The sequence below is a fragment of the Halichoerus grypus genome, chromosome 15 (genome assembly GCF_964656455.1).
Source record: "Halichoerus grypus chromosome 15, mHalGry1.hap1.1, whole genome shotgun sequence".
Taxonomy (NCBI): Eukaryota; Metazoa; Chordata; class Mammalia; order Carnivora; family Phocidae; genus Halichoerus; species Halichoerus grypus.
Window position 1 is genome coordinate 47,217,467 of NC_135726.1, and position 24,030 is coordinate 47,241,496.

Below are 24,030 nucleotides of genomic sequence, written 5' to 3' on the forward strand. Positions count from 1 at the left end.
TCTACATGATGAGCTGTTTTCACTTCCTGCTTTCAAAGCCTTCTCTTTTATTTTATTCCAGCAGTTTGTCTATGATGGGTCTAGGTGTGGCTCTCTTTGTATTTATCCTACTTGCAGTTCATTGAGCTTCTTGGATCTATAAATTAATGGCTTTCATGAGCTTTAGTAAGTTTGCAGCCATTATTTCTTCAAACATGTTGCAGCATCGATAGAAAACTAAACATGACCTCTCCGGCTCTTCCAGGAGGAGCTCCAGTCTCAGCCCCTCTCCCTGAGCCCCTCAAGGCTCTGCTACTGATTTGCCTCTCCACTGCTATCCCTGGGACATGGCACCCTGGGCAGTGACTGCCCAGGGAGAGAGGGGAGCAAGTAGTCTCCACTCCCATGTGGCCGAGAAGGAGGAAAAGAACATCTCAGACTGGAGGCTGCCCAGGTCAGCCCTCTTCCATTCCCAACCTCCCCAGCATCCACCCCACGTCTGAGGGCCCACAGAACATCCTTGATCAGTGTTTGCCAAAGTGGTTCTACCGCTTTGTCAACTCACTTTGATTCTATCATCTGGAGAGCTTAAGAAAAATATTGGTGCCTAGGACCCACTACTGATTTACCAGGCTAGAACATACAAAATTATTGGCTTTTACCCTACAAAAAATGGCATATGTGTATGGTTTAACCTAATAATGGTCTGGATTGGGGTCATGTATCAATATTTTTTAAAAGCTCCCCAGATGATTGGAATGTACAGGCAAGTTTGAGAAGTAGATTAGAAGAATAAATGAGACAATAAACAGAATGAATGAACGAATGAATGGACACTGAAAAATGCCTGAATAATGGATATGTGAATGAGTGAGTGAATGAATAAAGGAATGTATGAATGGGTGAATGAAAGTGTAAATAAATGAACACATGATTGAATCAACCAAGACTGACTTGGTAAGAAGACAATTGGATGGATGGCAGATGGTTAGTGGACAGATGGAGAGATGAAATGATAAACGAATGGACAAACAGTTGGAAATGGATGGAAGAATAGATCCTAAAGAGATGGATGGATGACAGGATAGAGAATGAAGAAATGGATGGCCGAACAGTGGGATGAACGGGCATATGGAGGATGGATGGATGGATGGATGGATGGATGTGATGGAAGGCAGAGAATTGCATGGACAAATGGAGGGATGAAGAGATGAATGCATGAGCTAGGTGTAAGGATGGCTGAATGGATAGACAGATAGATGAGTAAATAAATCAATGGTTAGAAATTTGAATGGTTGGATGGTCAGATGGATGGTTGAAGGGTTGGCTGGTGAATGAGTGGACAAATAGTTGGATAGGTGGAGAGCTAGACAGACAGGTGAGTGGATGAATGGTTGGATGTTTATTTTTTTTTAATTTTTTATGTTTTAGATTTAAAAAAAAATTTTAAAGTAATCTCTACACAACGTGGGGCTCAAACTCACAACCCTGAGATCAAGGGTTGCTTGCTTCACCAACCAAGCCGGCCAGGTGCCCCTGGTTGGATGTTTAGATGGATGGATGAACATATACTTGGATGGATATTTAGAGAGATTGATGGATGTTGAGATGGATGAATGGAGAGGCGGATGCATGGATGGATGGAAAAATGGACTGTATAGCGATTAAGTATGTAGCCAGACCACCTTGATTTGAATCCTCGTTCTGCCATTGATGGGCTGTGTGACCTTGGGCAATTTGCTTTATTTTAATTTGCCTGTTTCCTCATCTTTTCCAGAGGGACAATAATAATAGTTTCCACCTCCTGGTGTTTTTGTGAGGACTGAACAAGCTGATACACATAAATCCCAAGATCTGTGTCTGGGATATTCATAGATTTATTGTGATGGGAGGATGGATGGACAGTTGACTGTATGGCTGAATGGACAGTGTATGATTGAATCAAGGAAGGAAGGAACCAGTGAGGGAGGTGAATGGAGTCACGGACACTCATGAGACACGCACAGGCATTTTATTAGGGGCTTAGAAGGGAGTCCTGTGGGATCTTTCACTCTGTGTTCCCAAGAGTTATGGCCCCGGGAATAGATCAGACTTGGACATAGGACAAGGTGATATCACCCTGGATCTCCAGCACGTCCACATTCTGAAAGGCCGAAAGGCGATGGGAAAAGTCGAAGAGGTGCTGGCCGTTGGCGTAAACCTTGAAACGATCTATGCCACAGCGAATGGACAGCTGCAGGGAGAGGGCAGGCTTGAGGCCAGGGCCAGGACAGAGGCTTTGGAGGGAAAGGGGGTGGGAAGGGGACCCCAGACTCACATCAAAGAATTGCCCAGGACCAAATGGGTTGTAGGAGATCTTCTTGTCCTCGGATCCCCATGAACCATTCAGATAGCTGTTCCGAATCACGAGACCCTCGGTCAGACGAGGGTTAATGTGCAGAGCCAGGTCCCCTGAGGATCCCACCATGAAGTTGATGACAAAGCTGAAGGCAGAGAGGGACGGAGGTGGGAGTCAGATGGGGGTCAGTGCCTGGTTCTCCAAGGGAGAAGGGGATTGGGGCCCAGACTCCCGGGTCTGAGGGAGGAAGGGGGCTGAGGATTCCCACCTCAGTCTAGATTGTGTACCTCCTGCCCATGGCGGGTATGGAGCCCTTGATTATGACGGTTCTTCGGGCTGTAAGACCTCCTTGCAATCTCTTCCTAAATGGCACAGGCTGTAGGAAGAGAACATGAGGTCCTCTTATCTCTCAGGTCACCAGAGGCCAGGCAGGGACAAATTTTCAGAGAGGGGTGCCCACTCCTAGGAAATGTCCCCAACCCCCATCCCCTCCCCACTCCAGCCACCAACTCCATCCTCTCCCTACCACCCAACCCAACAACCTCTGCTCACTCTATTTCCCACCCTCTCAGGGCCCCAGTGGTCAGGGCCCCCTACCCCCCATCAGTTCCTGCTTCCCCACAAACTGCCTGCCACAGAGCCCTAAACTCCCACAGAACACTTTACCGGGTTGAAGATCGGGGGTCCCTCCATGGTCTGCGAAGTGAGGAAGGAGAGATATTCGTCTATAACATTCCACAAATATTTACGGCACACTGACTACATGTAGGCATATCTCTGGGTGCTGGATGGGTATGACTGGGGGCCCAACCTCCTTGGCCCCCGCACTTCTCTCCCCCCCTCCTCCCCCCCACCAAATGGCCCCACAACCCTCCCACTTACAGGCAGCTGACTTGGCTGTTGGTGGGTGTGTCCAGGACCCGACAGATGGATAGAAGGCAGAAATGGTGAGGGGGGCTGGGGGTCTTTGGGCTGCCCCAAGACCTCCTCATGCCACCAAACCCCCGCCATAAGGAGAAACCCACCGCCCATCAGCAGGTACTTACTGGGTATCCTGGAGTTCCCATGGGTGTCTGTGGACAAAAAGGCAATGTGTGAAGGCAGGCAGGCAATGAGGGAGACCCCAAATTAGGGCCTGGAGGGTGTCAAGGATGCGTGCCCAGGGCAGCCCCACCACCCCCGTCCGAGGGAACTCTGGGGTCAAAGAGTGGCACCTGGTGGCTTATGAGTGGAGAAGAACTTGCCATGTTTAGGAACTTGCCATGAACTCCAGTGAGCAGTGACACTCCACCCCTTTAGGGCAGGCCTGGTAAATTCTATTTACCCCCCTTATCCTGCTTCCTCCTGTCCGGGAGTCCTCATCCGCCCCCTCATCCCCCTCAACCTGGAAGCTTCCATAAAGTCGACATTCTTCAGAACATCCTCCCAGCCCACACCACAGATACCCCTGCTCACCTCACCCCCCAGTCAGGATTTGGCCCTCACTCTTGGTGCCCAGCGCTGGGGCACCGAGCAGTCGTGCCTCTCCCCTGCCGGCATCAGGCTCTCTCAAGTCTGTGTGTGTCTCTGTTCCTGTTTCTCAGTCTCTGTCTCTCCCTGTCTTTGTCTCTGTGTCTCTCTTGTCCGCACTTTCTCACAGGTGCGGACTGGAAACCTTCCTCCGCCCCCGTAAGTTATATCCACTCCTTCTCTTGGTTCCCTCCTCTTCCTAGTGATCGCCTTTCTGCCTTGACTTCCATTTTAAGCCAGCGATTCCGAAGGCCCTTCCAAAATAGCCTTATTGTCGTTTTTCTTGTTCAAATGCATGGATGAAGTACCATGGTAAAATGAACACCCGCAGGTCCGTGGCCCCTCGCGGATGAAGACATTCCACTCCTGCCGGTCCCTCATCTGGGCACAGACCCCCGCCGGCCACTCACCAGCTCCGTGACCTCGGGCAAGTTACTTAAGCTCTCTGTGCCTCAGTTCCCACATCTGTCCAATGGGCCCGAGGATCATCAAGCGTGGAGGGGAGGGGCCTGACGGGTTGGGGAGTGTAGCTAGCACCCGGCGGGAGTCTAGGGCTGCAGTGGCTGTTTTGGTGGCTGTTTGTTCACCGTGGCCCTGGGGGTGGGGCTTCTCGGTCGCCGGGGGCGTGTCTGCTCCCGGCCATTTCCAGGGGAGTGTGGGCCGGTCCCCAGGCTCGCCCACAATTGTTGTTGTGCGCTTTTCTCCGCACAGCGCTTCCCGCGGGTGTGGACGGCAGCTCCTTGTGATTCGAAGTGACTTTCTTGGTGACTAGTCGTGTTAGGCAGCTGCTCGTGAACTTGCCTGTGGTTCCTGTGGCTTTTGTCCCTTCTTATCTTGGCTTCCTGACTCAGCTTACGCCTTTCCTCCTCCTCCAGGAAGCCCTTCCCTTGGCCCCCCCACCTCGGGTCTGTCTCCCATCCCTGCCCTGACTGCTTGCAGCGAAGGGCATCTGGTGGAACGTCTTCCCAGTGGCCGGGGTCGGTTGCCTCTGGGTCTGCGGTCCCTGGCACAGAGCACGTGCTCGGGACACAGATGAATGTGGGCCTGGACTAAGGAAGGAAGCGGGCGTACAAGAGAGGGAGATGCCACACCTGGCCTGGGGGCGGGTTGCCACCAATGAAGTTGATTGATTGAAGCTCCAGGTCCCCATCCACTTGCAGGTGAGTGACCATCTGTAGGGGCAGCCGGTGCCCGAACTCGTAGAAGGGATTTCCATTTACCACCACCTGGGGGGCAGGGGTAAGGTCAGAGTCAGCACCCAGGACCTTGGGAAGGCAGACACAGAAAGTAGGGAGCAACGATCATTTTAACTTGGACTCCAGTCTTGGAGGGGCGCTGGATAGCCACAGAATGGGGAATCTTGGAGTCCACAGGTCAGAGGTCAAGCCAGGGTCAAAAGTCAGCTCACAGACTGGCGGATGGAAGAGAACAGAGAATTGAGTCAGGATAGCCATCCGGAGAGGATCCGGTCTGAGTCCTGGTTTTGGCACCAAATGAGTTGGGCCTGAGTCTAGCTCTGACGTGTGGGCTGTCTGACCTCAGGGATGACGTGTGGGCTGTCTGACTTCAGGGAAGTCACTTCCCTCCCCTGAGCCTCTGTTTCCCCATCTGTAAAATGCAGGCTGGCTCTGGGATTGTTGGGAACATTAAAACCCAGCCAGGCATGTCAAAGGCTTTCTGGAAATCCTCTGTAGAGCCTTGCCTAATTACCTTTTTTTTTTTTTTTTAAAGATTTTATTTTTGAGAGAGAGAGATAGAGAAAGCATGGGCAGGGGCAGAGGAGAGGGAGAAGCAGACTCCCCGCTGAGCAAAGAGCCCAATGTGGGACTCCATCCCAGGACCCCGGGATCATGACCTGAGCTGAAGGCAGACGCTTAACCAACTGAGCCATCCAGGCGCCCCTCAGCTCAGGTCTCGATCTCAGGGTTGTGAGTTCAAGCTCCGCTCTGGGCTCCACTCAGTAAAATAAAATAAATAATAATAATAATAATAAAATAAAGACACAGGAACAGATCCAGGCCAAGAGAAGTCAGGATAAAGGCCACCCCTGGGGACAAGGGGACTGGAAGGGACACGAGGGGGCTTCTGGGGCTGGAGGGCTTTTGTTTCTGGACCTAGGTGCTGGTTTCACGGGTGTGTTCTCTCTATGAAGAACCAGTGAGCTGGGTACACATGACCCGCACTCTTCAATAACACATTAAAAAAAAAAAATGCTTGCATAATAGTAATCAGTCACAACATGTGGGCCTTATCCACGGCCTGGTTCCAAGTGTAGAAACGTTAAGGTATTGGGGCGCCTGGGTGGCTCAGTTGGTTAAGCGGCTGCCTTCAGCTCGGGTCATGATCCTGGGGTCCTGGGATCGAGCCCCACGTCCGGCTCCCTGCTCGGTGGGGAGCCTGCTTCTCCCTCTCCCTCTGCCTGCCACTCTGCCTACTTGTGCTCTCTATCTCTCTGTCAAATGGATAAATAAAATCTTTAAAAAAAAGAAAAAAAAAAAAGAAACGTTAAGGTATTTATGAGGTGACCGGACCTCTGACTGGATGTGGGGGCGCTGAGGAAGAACAGTCAGTGTTTTCCGTGGCGCAATGGCATCATGTGCTCCTGAAACTCGAGATATTTATGAATAACATGATATCTGGGATTTGCTCTTACATCCTATGCAAGGGGAAGTGTGAGGGAAGGGTGATAGCAGAGGGATCCGGAGCTGGCCAAGGAGACCAGGGGGTGGCTGTGCCCCCTCTTCCTTCTGTGTGTGCTCAGAGTTCACCAGAAGAAATAGCAAAAATAGGGGCACCTGGGTGGTTCAGGTCATGATCCCAGCCAGGGTTCCAGGATCGAGCCGTCGGGCTCCTTGCTCAGCGGGGAGCCTGCTTCTCCCTCTCCCTCTGCCCCCCCCCCCCGCTCGTGTGTGTGCTCTCTCTCTCTCCCAAATAAATAAATAAAACCTTTAAAAAAAAATAGCAAAAATACGCATTTTGCAAGAACACAGAGGAACAAGGTGAGACACATGAAACATTAGAAGGCTGTCCCCCGTGGAGGAATAGGAATGAGAAATAAGAGGAAAAAGAATGTTTTTTAGGAGAAAAATGTTTTACTAGGCAGGAAGGAAGAAAGGAAGGAAAAGAGAAAAGTGAGGTAGGAAGGGTGGTGGGGAGAGGGAAGGGGGAGGGGAGGAGGGAGGAGGGGCAGGGACAGATGGAAGAAAGGAAGGGGGAAGGGAGGAGGGGAGGCCCCGCCCCCGAGTTCAGACCTTGTAGTGCTCCGCCAGGACCATGAACACCAGCTCGAAGGCCGCGCCCCGGCGGAAGGGCATGCTCCGCTTCTTCTCCTCGCTGCCCCACTTGCCGCCTTGTTGCGAGTTGAAGACCACCTTGTCCCAGCCATCAAAGCGGGGATTGAAGTGCAAGGCAATGTCCGCTCCCGCGTGCTGCCCCGCCACGAAGTTCACGGAGAACCTGGCGGGACAGGAAGGGCTGTTCCCCCTGGCCCTCCTCCGGGAAGCCCTCCCTGACCTACCCTGTTCCAAGGTCCTGGAACACGTCCCTGAACTGGGCGGGAGGGGGTTGGGGGATGAGGACAAAACGGGACAACACACTTGGCCACTCTTGGCATTAGAGAGGAGGGGGTGGGCAGTGCCCCTGAAGTCCAGGAGGCAGATTCCCTTGGCAACGCATTCCCTTTCTCCCTTTCCTTACCAGGCCACCGCCCCGCCCCCGCCCCACCACCCCAGCCTCTCCCAACTTGGCAACTGGGACTCCTGCATTTCCTCGTTCACTATGGGCCAGACACTGTCCTAGGAACCTTACACATATCTGTTCAGGTCTCTCTGCTGCCACCCTGCCCCCCCAGGCCACTCCCCACCTGCAGCCAGGGGGACCCAATGAACAGCCAAGTCAGAGCACCACCCACGCCTCCCCTCATGCCAGCACCACTGAAGTTATTCTAACTGGGCAACCACACACCTGCCTCAGGGCCTTTGTACCGGCTGTTCTTGCTGCTGGTCTCTACTCCCAGGCTCCCTCCCTCCCCTCCTTTGGGTCTTTGCGAAAGTGTTCCCTTCCCAGAGAGGCCTTCCCCGGCTACCCTATTTAAAGGGACAATGCCACGCCCCTCTCCCCCCTACATCCATTCCCCATCTCCTTTCCCTATTTATTTATCTCCATAGCACTTAGCACCACTGGACCCCGCACATTTGATTTTTATCTTTCGTCTCTCCTTTCTACTAGGATGTCAGCTCCATGTGAGCAGAGATCTTGGTCCTGGGGACTGCTCTGTCCCCAGTGGCTAGGCACATAGTGAGCACTCAGTGAGCAAAAAAAAATGATGAATAAAGAAACAACAGTGCCAGGGCGCTGGGTGGCTCAGTCGTTAAGCATCTGCCTTCAGCTCAGGTCATGATCCCAGGGTCCTGGGATCGAGCCCCGCATCAGGCTCCGGGCTCAGCAGGGAATCTGCTTCTCCCTCTGCCCCTTCCCCTGCTTGTGCTCTATCTTTCTCTCTCAAATACATAAAATCTTAAAAAAAAAAAAAAAAAAAAGAAACAAAACAAAAACCCCAACAGTGCCTTGAGGTCAGTTCAATTGTCATCACCATCTTAAGGCCATAAAAAAATGCTAAGACTTATTTTAATGCTTCCTTTGCAGTTCTACATGTTTTACACACTGAATCCTCAAAGCAATCCCATCTTACAGATGGGAAAAGAAAGCACAGAGAGGTTTCCCAGTCACACAGTTGGGCAGTCACAGAGCTGGCCGGCTCCGAGCCTGTGATCTGAATTCTTGCTATCACAACCAGCAGTTCCAATCCAACATTCCAACTCCTGGACTGCCTCTGGTGGTGAGCCTCCCTGACTGCCCTTCCCCCCACCCCCCAACCCCCAGGCTCCCCCGGCCTGTCACCATGCCCTGGACGTCCCAGGCTCGGGATGGTCTTTGGCTATTGGGTACAGTGACCCAGAGCCGACTTCCCAAGCACGGTGGAGGAAGGTGAGAAGGCCTCCTGCATTAGGGATGGAAGCCCCTCTTTGTGGCCCCCCCCCAGCCTCACCTGGCATGGGGGGAGTACCTTACCTCTTCATGTGCTCGCTGGCCACTCCTTGGATGTACACAGACATTCCCACACTGAGACCACCCGGGATGGGCTTGTTGTAGGGCAGAGTCTGTGGAAGGAGACTGGTAAGCCTTTACCCCTCATCGAGAAGCCCCCCACTCTCATTAGCGAGGGAGGGGACACCAGGGGTGAGGGGTCAGCGTGAAGGGGAAGAGGGCCACGAGTCAGGGATGGACATAAATAGCACGAGGGTCAGGGTAGGAGCAAATCAAGCTTCAGGGTGAGTACTGGTGAAATCAGACTCCAGGGTGGGGTGGGCGCCTCCAAGGATCAGGGTGAGAGTAAATTGGTGTGTGTGGGGGGGTCAGGGTGGAGCTAAGCCGGGACCCGCGGTTAGGTCCTGGGTCACCATCTTACCGGATTGTAAGTGGGCTGGTAGCCAGGTGCAGGGATATAGGCCATCTTGAGAGGCTGGGCTGGTGGCTTGTCCAGTGAGAAGAGATGTAAAGCACGTAATGGTGGCAGGTGGCAGGTGGCGGGTGGCTCTTATACCTGAGGAAAAGGGAGTGGCTGGCTAGGCAGGGTCTGTGGGGTCCCTCTTCTGGGTATCCCAGGCTCACATCTTTTTCTAGGGCACCCCCTTGTGTCCCTTCTCTTGCTAGCCTCACCGGTCACCAGCCAGAACCCAGATCAGCTGGGCTAGGCCGGGGGTTGGGGTGGGGAGACACACCCAGATCAGGCCGGAGGGGGGGATACTTTAGGCCCTTCTGCAAAGAGGAAGTGCTAATGAACTTTGGCCCTGCCAGGGCCTTATCAGAGCCCATAAAAGCCTGCCCAGACCTTTGTTAGCAGAGGGAGGATAAGACCAGGAGGGTTGGGCAGGGCAAGGCTGCAGGAGTGGCCCATGACAGATGGGCAACGGAAGGAAATTAAAGCAGGGAGGAACGGGGTGCTCTGGACACCCCTAGGAACTAGGAAAGGGCCTACATTTATTTTATTTATTTATTTATTTATTTATTTTGACAGAGAGAGAAAGACACAGCGAGAGCGGGAACACAAGCGGGGCAGTGGGAGAGGGAGAAGCAGGCTCCCCGCTGAGTCAGGAGCCCGATGCGGGGCTCGATCCCAGGACCCTGGGACCATGACCTGAGCCGAAGGCAGACGCTTAACGACCAAGCCACCCAGGCGCCCCGAGGGCCTACATTTATTGCATGCCCACTACGTGCCCAACCCATGTACATTAGACTGTAGCTATAGTGGTTTCAGTCATGATTTCTGGAGCCAGAGGTTCTGGGTTCAAATCTTGCCTCTGCCACTTCCTGGCTGTTTTGTCGTGGCTCAGGGCCTTAACCTCAATTTCCCCCTTTGCCCATCTGTAAAATGGGGATTTTAATAGTATCAACCTCATAGAAGCCTGGGAAGGAATCACTAAGATAATAAATGCTCAGAACAGGACTTGGAGAAGAGAAGGCACTAAATTCATCCTTGGCCTCTGGCACTCATTCCAAACATAAACCCAGGAGGTTGGGATTATATGTGGACATGAAAACCTGAAGTTTAAAAGAAATGAGGCAGGGGTACCTGGCTGGCTCAGTTGGTAGAGCGTGTGACCCCTTAACCTCAGGGTGGTGAGTTCAAGCCCCACCTTGAGGCTGGAGCCTACTTAAAATAAAAAATAAAATAAAATGAAGCAGTTGGCCCAAGATTGGGTAGCAATTGAACTCTAGCCAGACTGGGGCATCAGATCCCACTAGGCTGTGCAGTGAGTGGGTGCCTGGTAGAGTGAACACCGCCCTCAGCCTGGAGCAGGCAGGGAGACCATCTGGAGCTTTCCAGCCCAAAGGAAGCCACGTGACTTTTGCTTGCTCAAGCCCGCCAGACTTTTTATGGGCCCTGGCCCGCCTACCGCCAGCTCTGAATGGGCAGCGCCTGCACGGCTCCCGTTCCCATTGGTCAAATTTCCATCCCCAACCTTCAGCACAGCAGGCAGTCCTGGGAGCCCTCAAGGATGTCGTAGCTCCTTTCTGCCTTTCCTTTCTTTCCAATAAAGACACCGGGTGCATTAAGTTGCTTTATTGTTCGGGTGAAGATAAGGCCCTGGGCATGAGGAAATCAGGGTTATAAGGTTAGAAACGGGGGAGGCCCAGGGAGAAGCCACCAGGCGACCATCTTTACTAATTCTCCTTCTCTGTGGATGAGGAAATGGGCATGAGGTGGGACAAGGCCAGGCCCTGGGCCTCGGCAGCTCTCAGAGCTTGGAGAAGGTGACGTTCTTCAGTTCCTGCTTCTCCATGGCAGCCTGGACGGACTTAACAATGTCCTGGGTTTGCAGCATGCTCATGTTCCAGGTGGCCTGGATAAAGAGGGTAGAGTGTCATGGCAGGGGCGGGGAAAGATTGGAGTTGGGCCAATGAAAAACAGGGAAGAGACAGCAGCGCACCAATCAGAGGACAAGGCCTGCAGCGGGTTGCTGGACCCTGATTGGCCTCTCTGGGATCAGAGAAGGGCTGTGATTGGCTGGCCGCAGAGCCTTACCGTGTAGTTGAGGCCGTCGGCCACCGAATGATTGCGGGAGTAGACCAGGTTGATCTTGGTGCCCTGCACTGCCACGGGGCTCTTGGTGGAAATCTCGGCCGCCAGGGTGAAGGCCGCATCAAGCATGCCCACCTTGTCTGGGAACACCCGGCTGCGGATGAAGGGAACCAGTCACTGGGGAGGGCGGGGAGGCGGCGGTGTGCGAGGGAGTCTCGCCCACGGAGGAGTAAGTGGCCAATCACAGCAGAAAGCAGAAAACCGCCCAGTGAAATGAACCAATCAGAGCAGGGCACTGGACTGCGGCCTGAAGAACTGACCACCCAGAGAAAGTAAGCCCCCCTGTAACGCTGCGAGGATACACCCGGACCCAAAGGGCCCTGCCCAGGTTGCCCCTGAGCTCTCAACCCGCACAGGCCGCGGCTCCTACCTGACCAGCCCACTGCTCAGGGCCTCATCAGCCATCATTCTGCGGGAAGTGAAGGCCAGCTCGTTGACCAGGCTGCAAGAGGGCAGGGCGATCAGGGGACCGCAGTCATCCTGGGTCCAGGAGATGCCCTGCGGTCCCCTCCCGGGCTCCTCCACCCACCTCTGGTTTCCGATGACTTTGGGCAGTCGCTGCAGCGTTCCCACATCAGCCGCCAAACCTATGTCCACCTCCTGGGAGGAGCCATCATGTCAGTACTTGGTTCCTTCAGCCTAGAACACAGCCCACCTCCCAATTCCTCTGCCTTGCCAACTCGTCGAGGTTGGTCACATCTATCTGCAGAGGGAAGCCCTCAAACCCTGCCCATCTGACCCCCTGCTCCATCCTGCCTCGGGTCCTCTCCAGCACTGATCCCAGCAGCAACCCCAGCCTCCTCCTCACCCCCATACCTTTACTCACTCCAAACCCCACATGGGTTGCAATGGCCTACCCTTGACTTCCTTCATGGCCCAAGTGTTACCTTGTTTGTTTGTTTGTTTTTAAAGATTTTATTTATTTATTTGACAGAGTGAGAGATAGCGAGAGCAGGAACACAAGCAGGGGGAGTGGGAGAGGGAGAAGCAGGCTTCCTGCCGAGCAGGGAGCCCGATGTGGGGCTCGATCCCAGGACCCTGGGATCATGACCTGAGCTGAAGGCAGACGCTTAACGACTGAGCCACCCAGGCGCCCTGTTTGGTTTTTTTTTTAAGATTTATTTATTTATTTGAGAGAGAGAGAGCAGGGGGAAGGGCAGAGGGAGAGGGAGAATCCCCAGCAGACTCCCCGCTGACCGCGGAGCCCAATGCATGGAGCTCAATCTCATGACCCTGAGCCAAAATCAAGAGTTGGATGCTTAACCAACTGAGCCCCCCAGGGGCCCCCGAAGGGTTACTTTTTAAGGTTCAATTCTGACTAACTTCCATGAAGCCCTCCCTTCTCACTCTCACCCCACCCCTTTAACCTGCTCTGTCGCCGCTCTGCCCCTGCCTTGCCATGCGTCGCCCACCTCTAAGCAGGATCCGAGGAAGCAGCTCAGGATGGCTCACCTTCACCTGGAAGAAAGCATCCTGGGCACAGTACCGGATGTCACAAGCAGTGATGAGGTCCACGCCTGCGAGGGGGAGGCCAGGGGCATCAAACCACCACAAGGACCGACCCCTCCTCCCAGGTGATGGGGTTGCGCCTCTGGGCAGGGTTTAACTAGCAACTGATCTGAGGCTGGAGGTCACTGGTTGAGGTGGGGAGGCAGCAGCAGCTAGAGTGAGTGCCCGGATGGGTGGTGGGTAGCTCAGACTCACCCGCACCAACGCAGGCCCCATGGACGGCCGCGATCACCGGCTTCGGGCACTGCAAGGGAACAGGAAGGGTGGGGTCAGGGTTGGTCCAGGAGGGATGCACGGGGGGGGGGGTGCCCCGCCAGCCCCCCAGAGAACCTTCTCGATGACGTTGAAGGTCTCTTGATATCTGCTGACGAGGCTCCGGAGGTACCAGCTGATGCGGGCCACATCATCTCCTTGGGGCTGAAGGATTTCTGAAGCCATGTCCATAAGGTCAATGCCTGGTGGGGAGGCATGAGGAGGCTCATGTAGCCTCCCAGGCACCCCCTTCCCCTGCCCACCCCCACTGCCCCAACTAGAGGTCAGAACTCAAGACTTAGCAGATTCAAACCCCCAAACCAGGGCGCCTGGGTGGCTCAGTTGGTTAAGCGACTGCCTTCGGCTCAGGTCATGATCCTGGAGTCCCGGGATCGAGTCCCGCATCGGGCTCCCTGCTCAGCAGGGAGTCTGCTTCTCCCTCTCCCGCTCCCCCCTCTTGTGCTCTCTCTCTCTCACTCTCTCTCTCAAATAAATAAATAAAATCTTTAAAAAAAAAAAAAAAAAAACCCCAAACCACCACAGTGGAAAAGCTGCTTATGCAAGATCTATCGAGGTATTGCTTATGGGGTGTGAAATAAATAAAAGCTAACATTTATAGGGCTGGGTCCTCTTACTATCTCCATTTTACTGGGGGGGTAAACTGAGGCACATGACATTTAAGTCACTTGCCCAAGGTCACACTGGCTTGTGAGTAGTGGCACTGGGATTTTAAGCCCAGACCCATGCATTGGCTCCAGACGTCATGCTTTTCACCATCATGCCAGGTGGTAGAAGAGACAAGGGTTTTGGCATGAGTCAATGGAGGTAACATTTCCTCAGGAAGACTCGAGATGAAGCAGGGCTCCAACTGCAAGACGATCCCAAACCTAACCTTTCCTCCACTAATCACTCTCCCGGACCCCGCACTCTGGCTGAAATAGTTTCCCCTGGTCTCCCTGCTCCCAGCCCTGCCCTGGCCGTTCCAACCCATGTGCAGCCAAATGAACTCGTGAGCACGTCAGGGCCTCCTTCTCTTCCCTCCCATCTCACTTATTTGGAAGAGAATACAAGGTATGTGCCAAGACCTCACCAGCCCTCCTGAACACCGTTTCCAGCCTGTTCCTGTGGGAACACAGGCCTCCGGCAGCTGTGCCAACACCACCACCCAGTCCCTTCCCAGGGCCTTGTTTTTCTACCTACAGCTCTCTCTGCCTACAACAGTCCCTCCCCCCAGTGATGGTCAGAAGACTGATTCCAAGGGCGCCTGGGGGGCTCAGTCAGTTAAGCGTCTGCCTTCGGCTCAGGTCATGATCCCCAGGTCCTGGGATCGAGCCCCGCATCGGGCTCCCTGCTCAGCGGGGAGTCTGCTTTTCCCTCTCCCTCTGCCCCTCCCCACCTGCTTGTGTTCACTCTCTCTGTCAAATAAATAAAATCTTAAAAAAAAAAAAAGCGGGGGGGGGCGGCTGGGTGGCTCAGATGGTTAAGCGTCTGCCTTCGGCTCAGGTCATGATCCCAGGGTCCTGGGATCGAGCCCCACATCGGGCTCCTGACTCAGCGGGGAGTCTGTTTCTTCCTCTCCCTCTGCCTCCCCCACTGCTCATGCTCTCTCTCTCTCTCTGTATCTCTGTGTCTCAAATGAATAAATAAAATCTTAAAAAAAAAGAAAGAAAGACTGGCTCCATCTTTCTGTTCAGGCCACAGATCAAAGGTCACCTCCTCTGAGAGCCCCATTACCCTCTACCTCCCTCTCTGTCTTATCTCAGTCACTGCCCTCTCCTTATCACACAATTGTGTGCTTATCTCGTTTCGTGCCTGTTTCCCTCTCTAAGACGGGAGCTCCAGGAGTGGAGTGCTTTCTGCCCACTACTGCATTCCCAGTGCCTCAACAGAGCCTAGCATGCAGCACGTGCTCAATAAGTGGACAATACAGACAACACTGAGCTGCCCTTCAATGGGGAAGATGGATGAATAAGTAAATACATTTTGTCTGGTGGTGACAAGGGCTGAAAGAAAATTACAGCAGGGACATGGAATGGAGTGTGTTGGGGGGCGTGCGTGCAGTGAGGGCTGTTTTGGTATTAAATGGGGTGGTCAGGGGGCGCCTGGGTGGCTCAGTCAGTTAAACAACTGACTCCTGGTTTTAGCTCAGGTCATGATCTCAGGGTCATGAGATCCAGCCCTGCGTTGGGCTGGGTGCTGAGAGTGGAATCTGCTTGGGACTCTCTCTCCCTCTGCCCCTCCCTCTTGCTCTCTCTCTAAAATAAATAAATCTAAAAAATAATAATAATAGGGGCGCCTGGGTGGCTCAGTTGGTTAAGCAGCTGCCTTCGGCTCAGGTCATGATCCTGGAGTCCCGGGATCGAGTCCCACATCGGGCTCCCTGCTCAGCGAGGAGCCTGCTTCTCCCTCTGACCCTCCCCACTCTCATGTACTCTCTCTCATTCTCGCTCTCTCAAATAAATAAATAAATCTTAAAAAAAAAAAAAAATGGGGTGGTCAGGGACCCTCTCACTGAAAAAGTGACTTTTTTTAGAGAGAGCTTACATGAGCAGGGGTGGGGGGTAGGATGGGGGAGGTGGAGGGGCAGAGGGAGAGGGAGAGAATCTTTTTCTTTTTTTTTTTTAATTTTTTTTTTAAGATTTTATTTATTTGTGAGAGAGAGAATGAGAGACAGAGAGCATGACAGGGAGGAGGGTCAGAGGGAGAAGCAGGCTCCCCGCTGAGCAGGGATCCTGACGTGGGACTCGATCCCGGGACTCCAGGATCATGACCTGAGCCGCAGGCAGTCGCTTAACCAACTGAGCCACCCAGGTGCCCCGAGGGAGAGAATCTTAAGCAGGCTCCATACTTAGCATGGAGCCATCTCACGACCCTGAGATCATGACCTGAGACAAATTCGAGAGTCGGATGCTTAACCAACTGAGCCACTCAGGCGCTCCTGAAAAAGTGATTTTTGTGTAAAGATCTGAAGAAGAAGAGGGAGGGAGCTATAGGGATGTCTGGGATCAGAGAGTTCCAAATGTCAGGAAGAGCCAGTGCAAAGGCCCTGTGGTAGGAATGCCCCCGATCTGTGTGAGGAACATGGAGGAGGCGGGAATCTAGGTGACGGGGCAGACTGTGCGGGGCCTCGCGGGCCAGGGGGTGGACTTCGGCTTTTACTCTGAGGGAGACCTTGCTATGAGGCAGTTCTGAGCAGAATCATCCCTCACTTTCTTCCTCCTGGGGTTAATCATTCTCATCCTTTTGCCTCTGAAGAATGCTATCAGACAAACCTGAAAAACCATTCCCACATGTGGCCACACCCCCGGCCCTCTGGGGCTCCGCCACCTCCTCAGCTTGTTTAAATAAGAGAGACCTGAGGATTTTTGACTCAGGGTAGAGCTGAACTTCTGCGAGGTAGATATCGGTAAGACAGGACTCCCCTGTGTGACCTTGGCGGGGCGACTTCATCCTCTGGGCCTTTGGTTTCTTCTGCAGAAAGTGAGGGTAAAACCCTCCCTAGAGCTGATTGGGATGCAAGGATGGGAGGAGACAGAACCCCAGAGGCCCTTCACCTGACTACTCAGCCTGCCAGCATGTCTGCGAAGCCTGGGTGGCCTCCCAGAACAAGCCCAGCTTGGCACCTTGCGACACCTCCTTTCACTGGCTTTTCTGGTTTACCTACCCCACTTGGCCCTGCACACACCGTTTTGCAACCCCTTGAGATAAAGGACCAGACCATGGTCCAAGGTGTCCTCTCTCCCACGTAAGAATTGCTCACTGCAGGGCGCCTGGGTGGCTCAGTAGGTTAAGCTTCTGCCTTTGGCTCAGGTCACGATCCCAGAGTCCTGGGATCGAGTCCTGTGTCTGGCTCCCTGCTCAGCGGGGAGCCTGCTTCTCCCTCTGCCTCTCACCCCTGCTTGTGTGCTTTCTCTCCCCCCCTCTCTCAAAAAAAAAAAAAAAAAAAGATACACTACAGATAAGGCCCCCATCTGGCTCCCCTGGGAACCTCTAAATGCTCCACATCTCATTCATAATCCTAGCTCCGTTATTCATTATTCAAAATAGCATCAGATACATCAACAAAAGTCCTACACATTTTAGGGGCACCTGAGGGACTCAGTCGGTTAAGCATCTGACTTTTTTTTTTTTTTTAAGATTTATTTATTTATTTGAGAGAAAGTGAGCAGGGAGAGGGGCAAGGGAGAGGGACAAGCAGACTCCGCACTGAGCACACAGCCCAATGCGGGGCTCGATCCCAGTACCCCGGGATCTTGACTTGAGCCGAAACCAAGAGTCGGATGCTCAACCGACTGAGCCACCCAGGGCCCCAAGCATCTGACTCTTGATTTCAACTCAGGTCATGATCTCAGGATCATGAGATCAAGCCCTGCATTGGGCTCCATGCTCTGTGGGGATTCTCTCTCTTCCACTGCCCCCATCTCTCCTGCTCTCACATGCGCGCTCTCTCTCTCTCAAAAAAAAATAATAATCCCAGCTCTGCCATTTCCCATCTGTGGGAACTGGGCAAGTTTCTTCCTCTCTCTGGGCCTCTGTTTCTTCACACATAAAATGGGGGATGATAATTGCACCTGTCCGGAAGGGTTCCGGGGAGAATCAATTAATATGTGTACAGTGTCCAGACACCCTGCAGATAGGAAGTAAGTGTGGGCACGTCCCTCTTTTTTTTTTTTTTTTTCTTAATTAGTGGTTCCATTCTATCGGTGGAACTACTAATTACATTTTCCTCTTTCTGGCCTTGAGAGTCTTGCTATTGAAAATGGGACCAGACAGCTACGGTCAGCCGGGAGCTGGAAGGTGAGGGCCCCAGGCCTGGCACCACCATGATGAAGCCTCATCTTTCGCTTCTCAGGCACGAGCTCCATGAGGATGAGGGCCGAGAACGAGGGCCTCCCTGCCTGCTTCTAGGTCCCTGACACCCAGGAAGGGGTTGGCACTGGGTGTTTGTTGTAAAAACGAACAAAATCAACAAAAGGAGAACGGAGAGAGGGGTAGAAAGTAAACAAGGGACACGTAAAAAAGTTAACAGGGGGGCGCCTGGGTGGCTCAGTCAGTTAAGCGTCTGCCTTCGGCTCAGGTCATGATCCCGGGGTCCTGGGATCGAGCCCCACATTGGACTCCCTGCTCAGCGGGGAGCCTGCTTCTCCCTCTCCCACTCCCCCCTCTCATGCTCTCTCTCTCTCTGTAATAAATAAATAAAATCTTTAAAAAAAAGAAAAAGAAAAAAGAAGCCAACAGGGGAAACAACCAGAAATAGACTGTTTACCGTCTATCTTCCCCACTGGGCTGGCAACTCTGTGCCACCAGGGCCCGGGGCTGCCTCGGTCACCACTGAGTCCCCCCGTGCAGGCAATCAGGGTATATGGTGTTTCCCTTCTGGTACGGACCTGCCCACCTATGACAATGACGTGTGTTCTGGGCCAACAAGATATAAACCACCACCTGATGGAACGGGGCAGATTCTGGAGGAAGTTATCACTTGAAAGAAGGGACTGGCACCAAGTGAGTTAGCTAGAGTTTCTTTTAAAATTTTTTTTTTTTTTGGGCGCCTGGGTGGCTCAGTTGGTTAAGCGACTGCCTTCGGCTCAGGTCATGATCCTGGAGTCCCTGGATCGAGTCCCGCATCGGGCTCCCTGCTTGGCAGAGAGTCTGCTTCTCCCTCTGACCCTCCCCCCTCTCATGTGCTCTCTCTCATTCTCTCTGTCTCAAATAAATAAATAAAATCTTTAAAAAAAAAAAAATAAAATAAAATAAAATAAATTTTTTTTTTTTTTTTTACAGAGAGAGCACAAGTGGAGGGAGAAGCAGGCTCCCCGCTGAACAAGGAGCTCTACGTGGAGCTCGATCCCAGGACCCCAGGATCACGACCTGAGCCGAAGGCAGATGCCCAACCTACAGAGCCACCCAGGTGCCCCTTTTTAAAATTTTTTTAAAAAAGATTCATTCATTGGGCGTCTGGGTGGCTCAGTTAGTGCCTTTGGCTCAGGTCATGACCCCAGGATCCTGGGATTTCAAGCCCTGCATCAGGCTCCCTGCTCAACGGGGAGCCTCCTTCTCCCTCTGCCTCTCCCCCGGCTTGTGCTCTCTCTCGCTCACTCCCTCCCAAATAAATGAATAAAATCTTAAGAAAAAAAGATTCATTTATTTATTTTAGAGAGAGAGAGGGAGAAAGAGCATGAGCTCAAGGGGCAGAGGGAGAGGGAGAAAGAAATCTCAAGCAGACTCTGCGCTGAGCTTGGAGCCCAATGTGGGGCTCGATCTCACGACCCTGAGATCAGACCCAAGCTGAAACCAAGAGTCGGATCCCTAACTGACTGTACCACCCAGGTGCCCCGTGAGTTAGCTGTTTTTAAAAAATCTAGGGCACCTGGGTGGCTCAGTCGGTTAAGCGTCTGCCTTCGGCTCAGCTCATGGTCCCGGGGTCCTGGGATGGAGCCCCGCATCGGGCTCCCTGCTCAGCGGGAAGCCTGCTTCTCCCTCTCCCGCTCCCCCTGCTTGTGTTCCCTCTCTTGCTGTGTCTCTCTCTGTCAAATAAATAAATAAATAAAATCTTAAAAAACAAAAAAATTCTAGACTGAGGGGACGCTGGAAGTTGTGCTTGAAGAACCAGAAAAGAGAGTCCAGGGTGACCCTCGCTGCTGGAAAGTGAGGGGGGAAATTCCAGAAAAGAGAGAGCCAGAGAGGGGAGCCCCAAATTCTGTGGACAACCTCTGCCCAAGTCTCTTGCTGACCCATGAACCATGCATGCAGCCCAGCAAGAGATTTAAAAACTGATTCCAGGGGCGCCTGGGTGGCTCAGATGGTTAACCATCTGCCTTCGGCTCAGGTCATGATCCCAGGGTCCTGGGATCGAGCCCCACGTCGGGCTCCTGACTCAGCGGGGAGTCTGCTTCTTCCTCTCCCTCTCCCTCTGCCGCTCCCACTGCTCATGCTCTCTCTCTCTCTGTATCTCTGTGTCTCAAATGAATAAATAAAATCTTTAAAAAAAAAAAAAATTGATTCCAACTAAGCTGCTAAAACAGGAAACTCAACACTCTTTGGAGGTACAACATAGGACCCAGAGTTTCCACAACATCTTTCCATATCCCAATATCTGGGATACAGTCCAAAGTTATTCCAAATGCAAACAAACAGGAGAATGAGACCCAGTCTTTCAAGAGAAAAGATAATGAACAGAAACTGACCCCAAGGTGACCCAGATGCTGGAATCAGGAGACAAGAGTTTTAAAGCAGTGGATAGAATGATGGTCAACAGTGCAAAGAAAAATATGCTTGTGACAAATAATAAGCTATGAAACTTCAAGAGAGAAATGGCAAATATAAAAAAAGAACCAAATGGAAATTTGAGAACCAAAAACTACAGTATCTGAAATTTTAAAAATCACTGGATGGGCTTCACAGCAGAATAGAGATGACAAAGGATTCAGTGAATGTGGTCAATGGAAACTATCCAGTCTGAAGAACAGACCTGTAGGACAATTAAAAGTTCTAACAGACATGTAATTGGAAATCAGTTTGTGTGTGTTGAGTAATTACATGAAAGCATGTTATAGTACAGTTTAGTGACATTAAAAAAAAAAAAACAACTAGGTAGGGCGCCTGGGTGGCTCAGTCGTTAAGCATCTGCCTTCGGCTCAGGTCATGATCCCAAGGTCCTGGGATTGAGCCCCGCCTGCACTGGGCTCCCTGCTTAGCGGGGAGTCTGCTTCTCCCTCTCCCTCTGTGCCTTCTCTTTCTCTCAAATAAATAAATACATCTTAAAAAAAAAAACAAAAACAGACTGAGAGGTTAAGGGCCTTGGTCAAGGCCATGGGTCAGACTTCAAAGGCCATCATCCTGTCATGTTCTGTTGGACTCATTTTGGCATTTGAGTGTTTTGGGATTTTTTTAACTTTTTTTTTTTTAAAGATTTTATTTATTTATTGGACAGAGAGAGACAGCGAGAGAGGGAACACAAGTAGGGGGAGTGGGAGAGGCAGAAGCAGGCTCCCCGCTGAGCAGGGAGCCCGATGTGGGGCTTGATCCCAGGACCCTGGGATCATGACCTGAGCCGAAGGCAGGCGCTTAACAACTGAGCCACCCAATCGCCCCTTGAATGTTTTAAATTTAAAAAAAAAGGGCGCCTGGGTGGCTCAGTCGTTGGGGGTCTGCCTTCGGCTCAGGTCATGATCCCAGGGTCCTGGGATTGAGCCCCGCCTGCATTGGGCTCCCTGCTCAGCGGGAAGCCCGCTTCTCCCTCTCCCACTCCCCCTGCTTGTGTTCCCTCTCTCGCTGTGTCCTATCAAATAAATAAATAAAATATTTTTTAAAAATTAAAAAAAAAAAGATAAAAGTGGAAGTTAGGAGCTGGTTGAAACCCTAATGAAGAAGCCTTGCTCTATTGCCAGGAGCAGGGGAGACTGGAAGGGGTGGAGAGCACCCGGTACCTGCAGTGAACAATTTTCCTGCACCAGAGATCACCACAGCCCGACAGTCAGGGTCTTGTGCTATCTTGTTGAAGCACTCCACCATCTCTCTGGGAGGGGCAAGGAGAAAAAGGCTGTGTCTTGGAAGGATACCCCTGCCCTCATGTCACCTGTCGCCCCCATCCCACCCCTGCCCACTCCCTCAGCCCCTGCCTCCTCCTGCAGGCAGGCCTCCGTGATCTGCAGGCCCTACCTCCAGAAGGCTCTGTTCATGGCATTCCTCTTCTCAGGCCGGTTTAGCTGCACATGCAGGATGTGTTTCTGAGCAACTGTCACCTGAAGGGACTCATACTTGTGGTCTGGCGCTTCTCTGGGGGCTGCTGTGGAGGCCTCATCTTGAGCAATGGAGCTCATGGGGCGAAGGCTAAGGCTGAGACCCTGGGGGGTGGGAGCCATCACTCCTGGGGAGGCAAAGGAAAGAAGAGCCTTTGATGACCCCAAGTTGGGGACACAGTGCCTTCAAGAGCAGAAGGCACACATTTCATCTCAGTGGTGTTAGACTGGGGAACACAGGTCCTTAAGAAACCTCAGTTTAGGGGGATACAAACTTCCAGATTAAGAGTGCACTTATCAGTGGCCTCAGTGTGAGGCCTCCTTCAGACCCTTGATCATGGGACTGACTCCACATTGGGAACACCAAGCTGTCAGCGACCCAATTGTAAGACACAGGCTTAAAGAATTAGGGAGCTCTTTGGTTGGGAGCATATGCACCCCTGTGTTTAAGGTGCTCAGACCGGGACCCCATCCTACGGAGGCTATGACAGCACGCCAGAGCACCGGGCTGCCAGGGGTCGAGGTGACTCACGCCGTATCAGCAGGTTCCGGAGACTGCGAAAAGCCGCCATCGTTGCCGCCATCGCAAACTGGTAGGTAGGGGGACTAACCCAACAGACAGGAAGAAGCTAAGGGGGCGGGCACGACGCCACCATGTTTGGCGAGGGCACCGACGCCGCAGCCCGATAGCGGTGACGCCCGTCTTTCCGCCATCTTTACTAAGGGCAACCGGAAATAGCCTTCTTGGTTCGCCGACCTCCCCCTTAGCAACCGGGCCTTTGCCCCAGTAGGAACCTGGCCTATTATTGCTGCTGGACGTTTCATCACAGCGCTGTTTTACAATGGTGGAAAAATTGAAGACAGCTGCAATGTTCAAGGACATAATGGCAGAATAACTGCAGCCCCGCAGTTTTGTCATCATGCACTTGTACCCTGTTAACTGAAAAGAAAAAAATTCTCTAGTACTGAGCTTATCCCTGTAAGGGAATGAAAATATAGACGAGCCAACATTGCGCGCTCTCCGTATAATCTGTCTGAACTCTCACACCACCAAGAGGTCGCACTATTTTTGATTGTACACGGAGGAAACTGGAGCTTGGGGGAGGGAAAGTCACTAGCTCAAGGTTATCTGGGCTTCAGGAGCGCTGAAGAGGGGATTTATGTGGCTCTGAAGATTTTTTTTTTTTTTTTTAAGATTTTATTTATTCGAAAGAGAGAGACATAGCGAGAGAGGGAACATGAGCAGGGGGAGTGGGAGAGGCGCCCCTGAAGATCATGTTCTTAAAATAATTTCTTTAAAAAACAAAACCACTTTGGAAAAAGCCAGCTAACCCAAGAACATCAAAAGTGCCATAAACTTGCTGAAGTATGCTCTTTAGGGAGATGTGCATCAAGGTGAACAGAGGCCTCCAGGCAAATGGGATTGTAGGAAATACCTTGCCTTCTTAGTGTGTCATAGGCGTGTAAGCTCTTTTGGAAAACAGACCCAGTAAGTTCCATCAAGAGAGAACTGTTTATAGTTATCTATACAATGGGAAGCTCTAAAGCCGCTGTGCAGATGCCAACATGAGGAACAATTTTACATTTCTTTAGGATTTTTTTTTTTTAAGATTTTATTTTTTATTTGACAGAGAGAGATACAGCGAGAGAGGGAACACAAGCAGGGGGAGTGGGAGAGGGAGAAGCAGGCTCGATCCCAGGACCCTGGGATCATGACCTGAGCCGAAGGCAGACCCTTAACCAGCTGAGCCACCCAGGCGCCCCTAGGATTTTATTTATTGTTATGTTAATCACCATACATTACATCATTAGTTTTAGATGTAGTGTTCCATGATTCATTGCGCATAACACCCAGTGCTCCATACAGAACGTGCCCTCTTTAATACCCATCACCAGGCTAACCCATCCTCCCACCCCCCTCCCCTCTAGAACCCTCAGTTTGTTTTTCAGAGTCCATCGTCTCTCATGGTTCGTCTCCCCCTCCGATTTCCCCCCTTCATTCTTCCCCTCCTGCTACATTCTTCTTTTTTTCTTTCTTAACATATATTGCATTATTTGTTTCA

General features: G+C 52.2%; 2 protein-coding genes across 7 annotated transcripts; both read right to left on the minus strand.

Annotated features, from left to right (window-relative positions):
* Positions 1 to 1,973: 1,973 nt before the first annotated feature.
* On the minus strand, positions 1,974 to 10,973 carry LGALS4 (galectin 4). Of its 6 annotated transcripts, none has more exons than XM_078063238.1 (11): positions 10,849 to 10,973; positions 9,294 to 9,428; positions 8,897 to 8,985; positions 7,078 to 7,282; positions 4,918 to 5,052; positions 3,364 to 3,390; positions 3,200 to 3,241; positions 2,984 to 3,013; positions 2,605 to 2,693; positions 2,297 to 2,462; positions 1,974 to 2,212 (listed from the first exon to the last, which is right to left on the minus strand). In XM_078063238.1, the coding sequence occupies exons 2-11, from the start codon at positions 9,336 to 9,338 to the stop codon at positions 2,066 to 2,068; spliced, it is 975 nt and encodes a 324-aa protein (XP_077919364.1). In that variant the 5' UTR covers positions 9,339 to 9,428; positions 10,849 to 10,973; the 3' UTR covers positions 1,974 to 2,065. The 6 variants fall into 6 exon arrangements, with proteins under 6 accessions (XP_077919364.1, XP_035974384.1, XP_035974382.1 ...); XM_036118491.2 differs by having other exon boundaries at positions 3,200 to 3,214; positions 10,783 to 10,896; XM_036118489.2 differs by having other exon boundaries at positions 10,783 to 10,896.
* ECH1 (enoyl-CoA hydratase 1) lies at positions 10,935 to 22,650 on the minus strand. Its single transcript, XM_036118487.2, has 10 exons — positions 22,500 to 22,650; positions 21,888 to 22,095; positions 21,656 to 21,744; positions 13,308 to 13,432; positions 13,173 to 13,221; positions 12,921 to 12,985; positions 11,998 to 12,068; positions 11,839 to 11,910; positions 11,412 to 11,562; positions 10,935 to 11,229 (listed from the first exon to the last, which is right to left on the minus strand). The coding sequence occupies exons 1-10, from the start codon at positions 22,549 to 22,551 to the stop codon at positions 11,125 to 11,127; spliced, it is 987 nt and encodes a 328-aa protein (XP_035974380.1). The 5' UTR covers positions 22,552 to 22,650; the 3' UTR covers positions 10,935 to 11,124.
* Between the last annotated feature and the right edge of the window lie 1,380 nt (positions 22,651 to 24,030).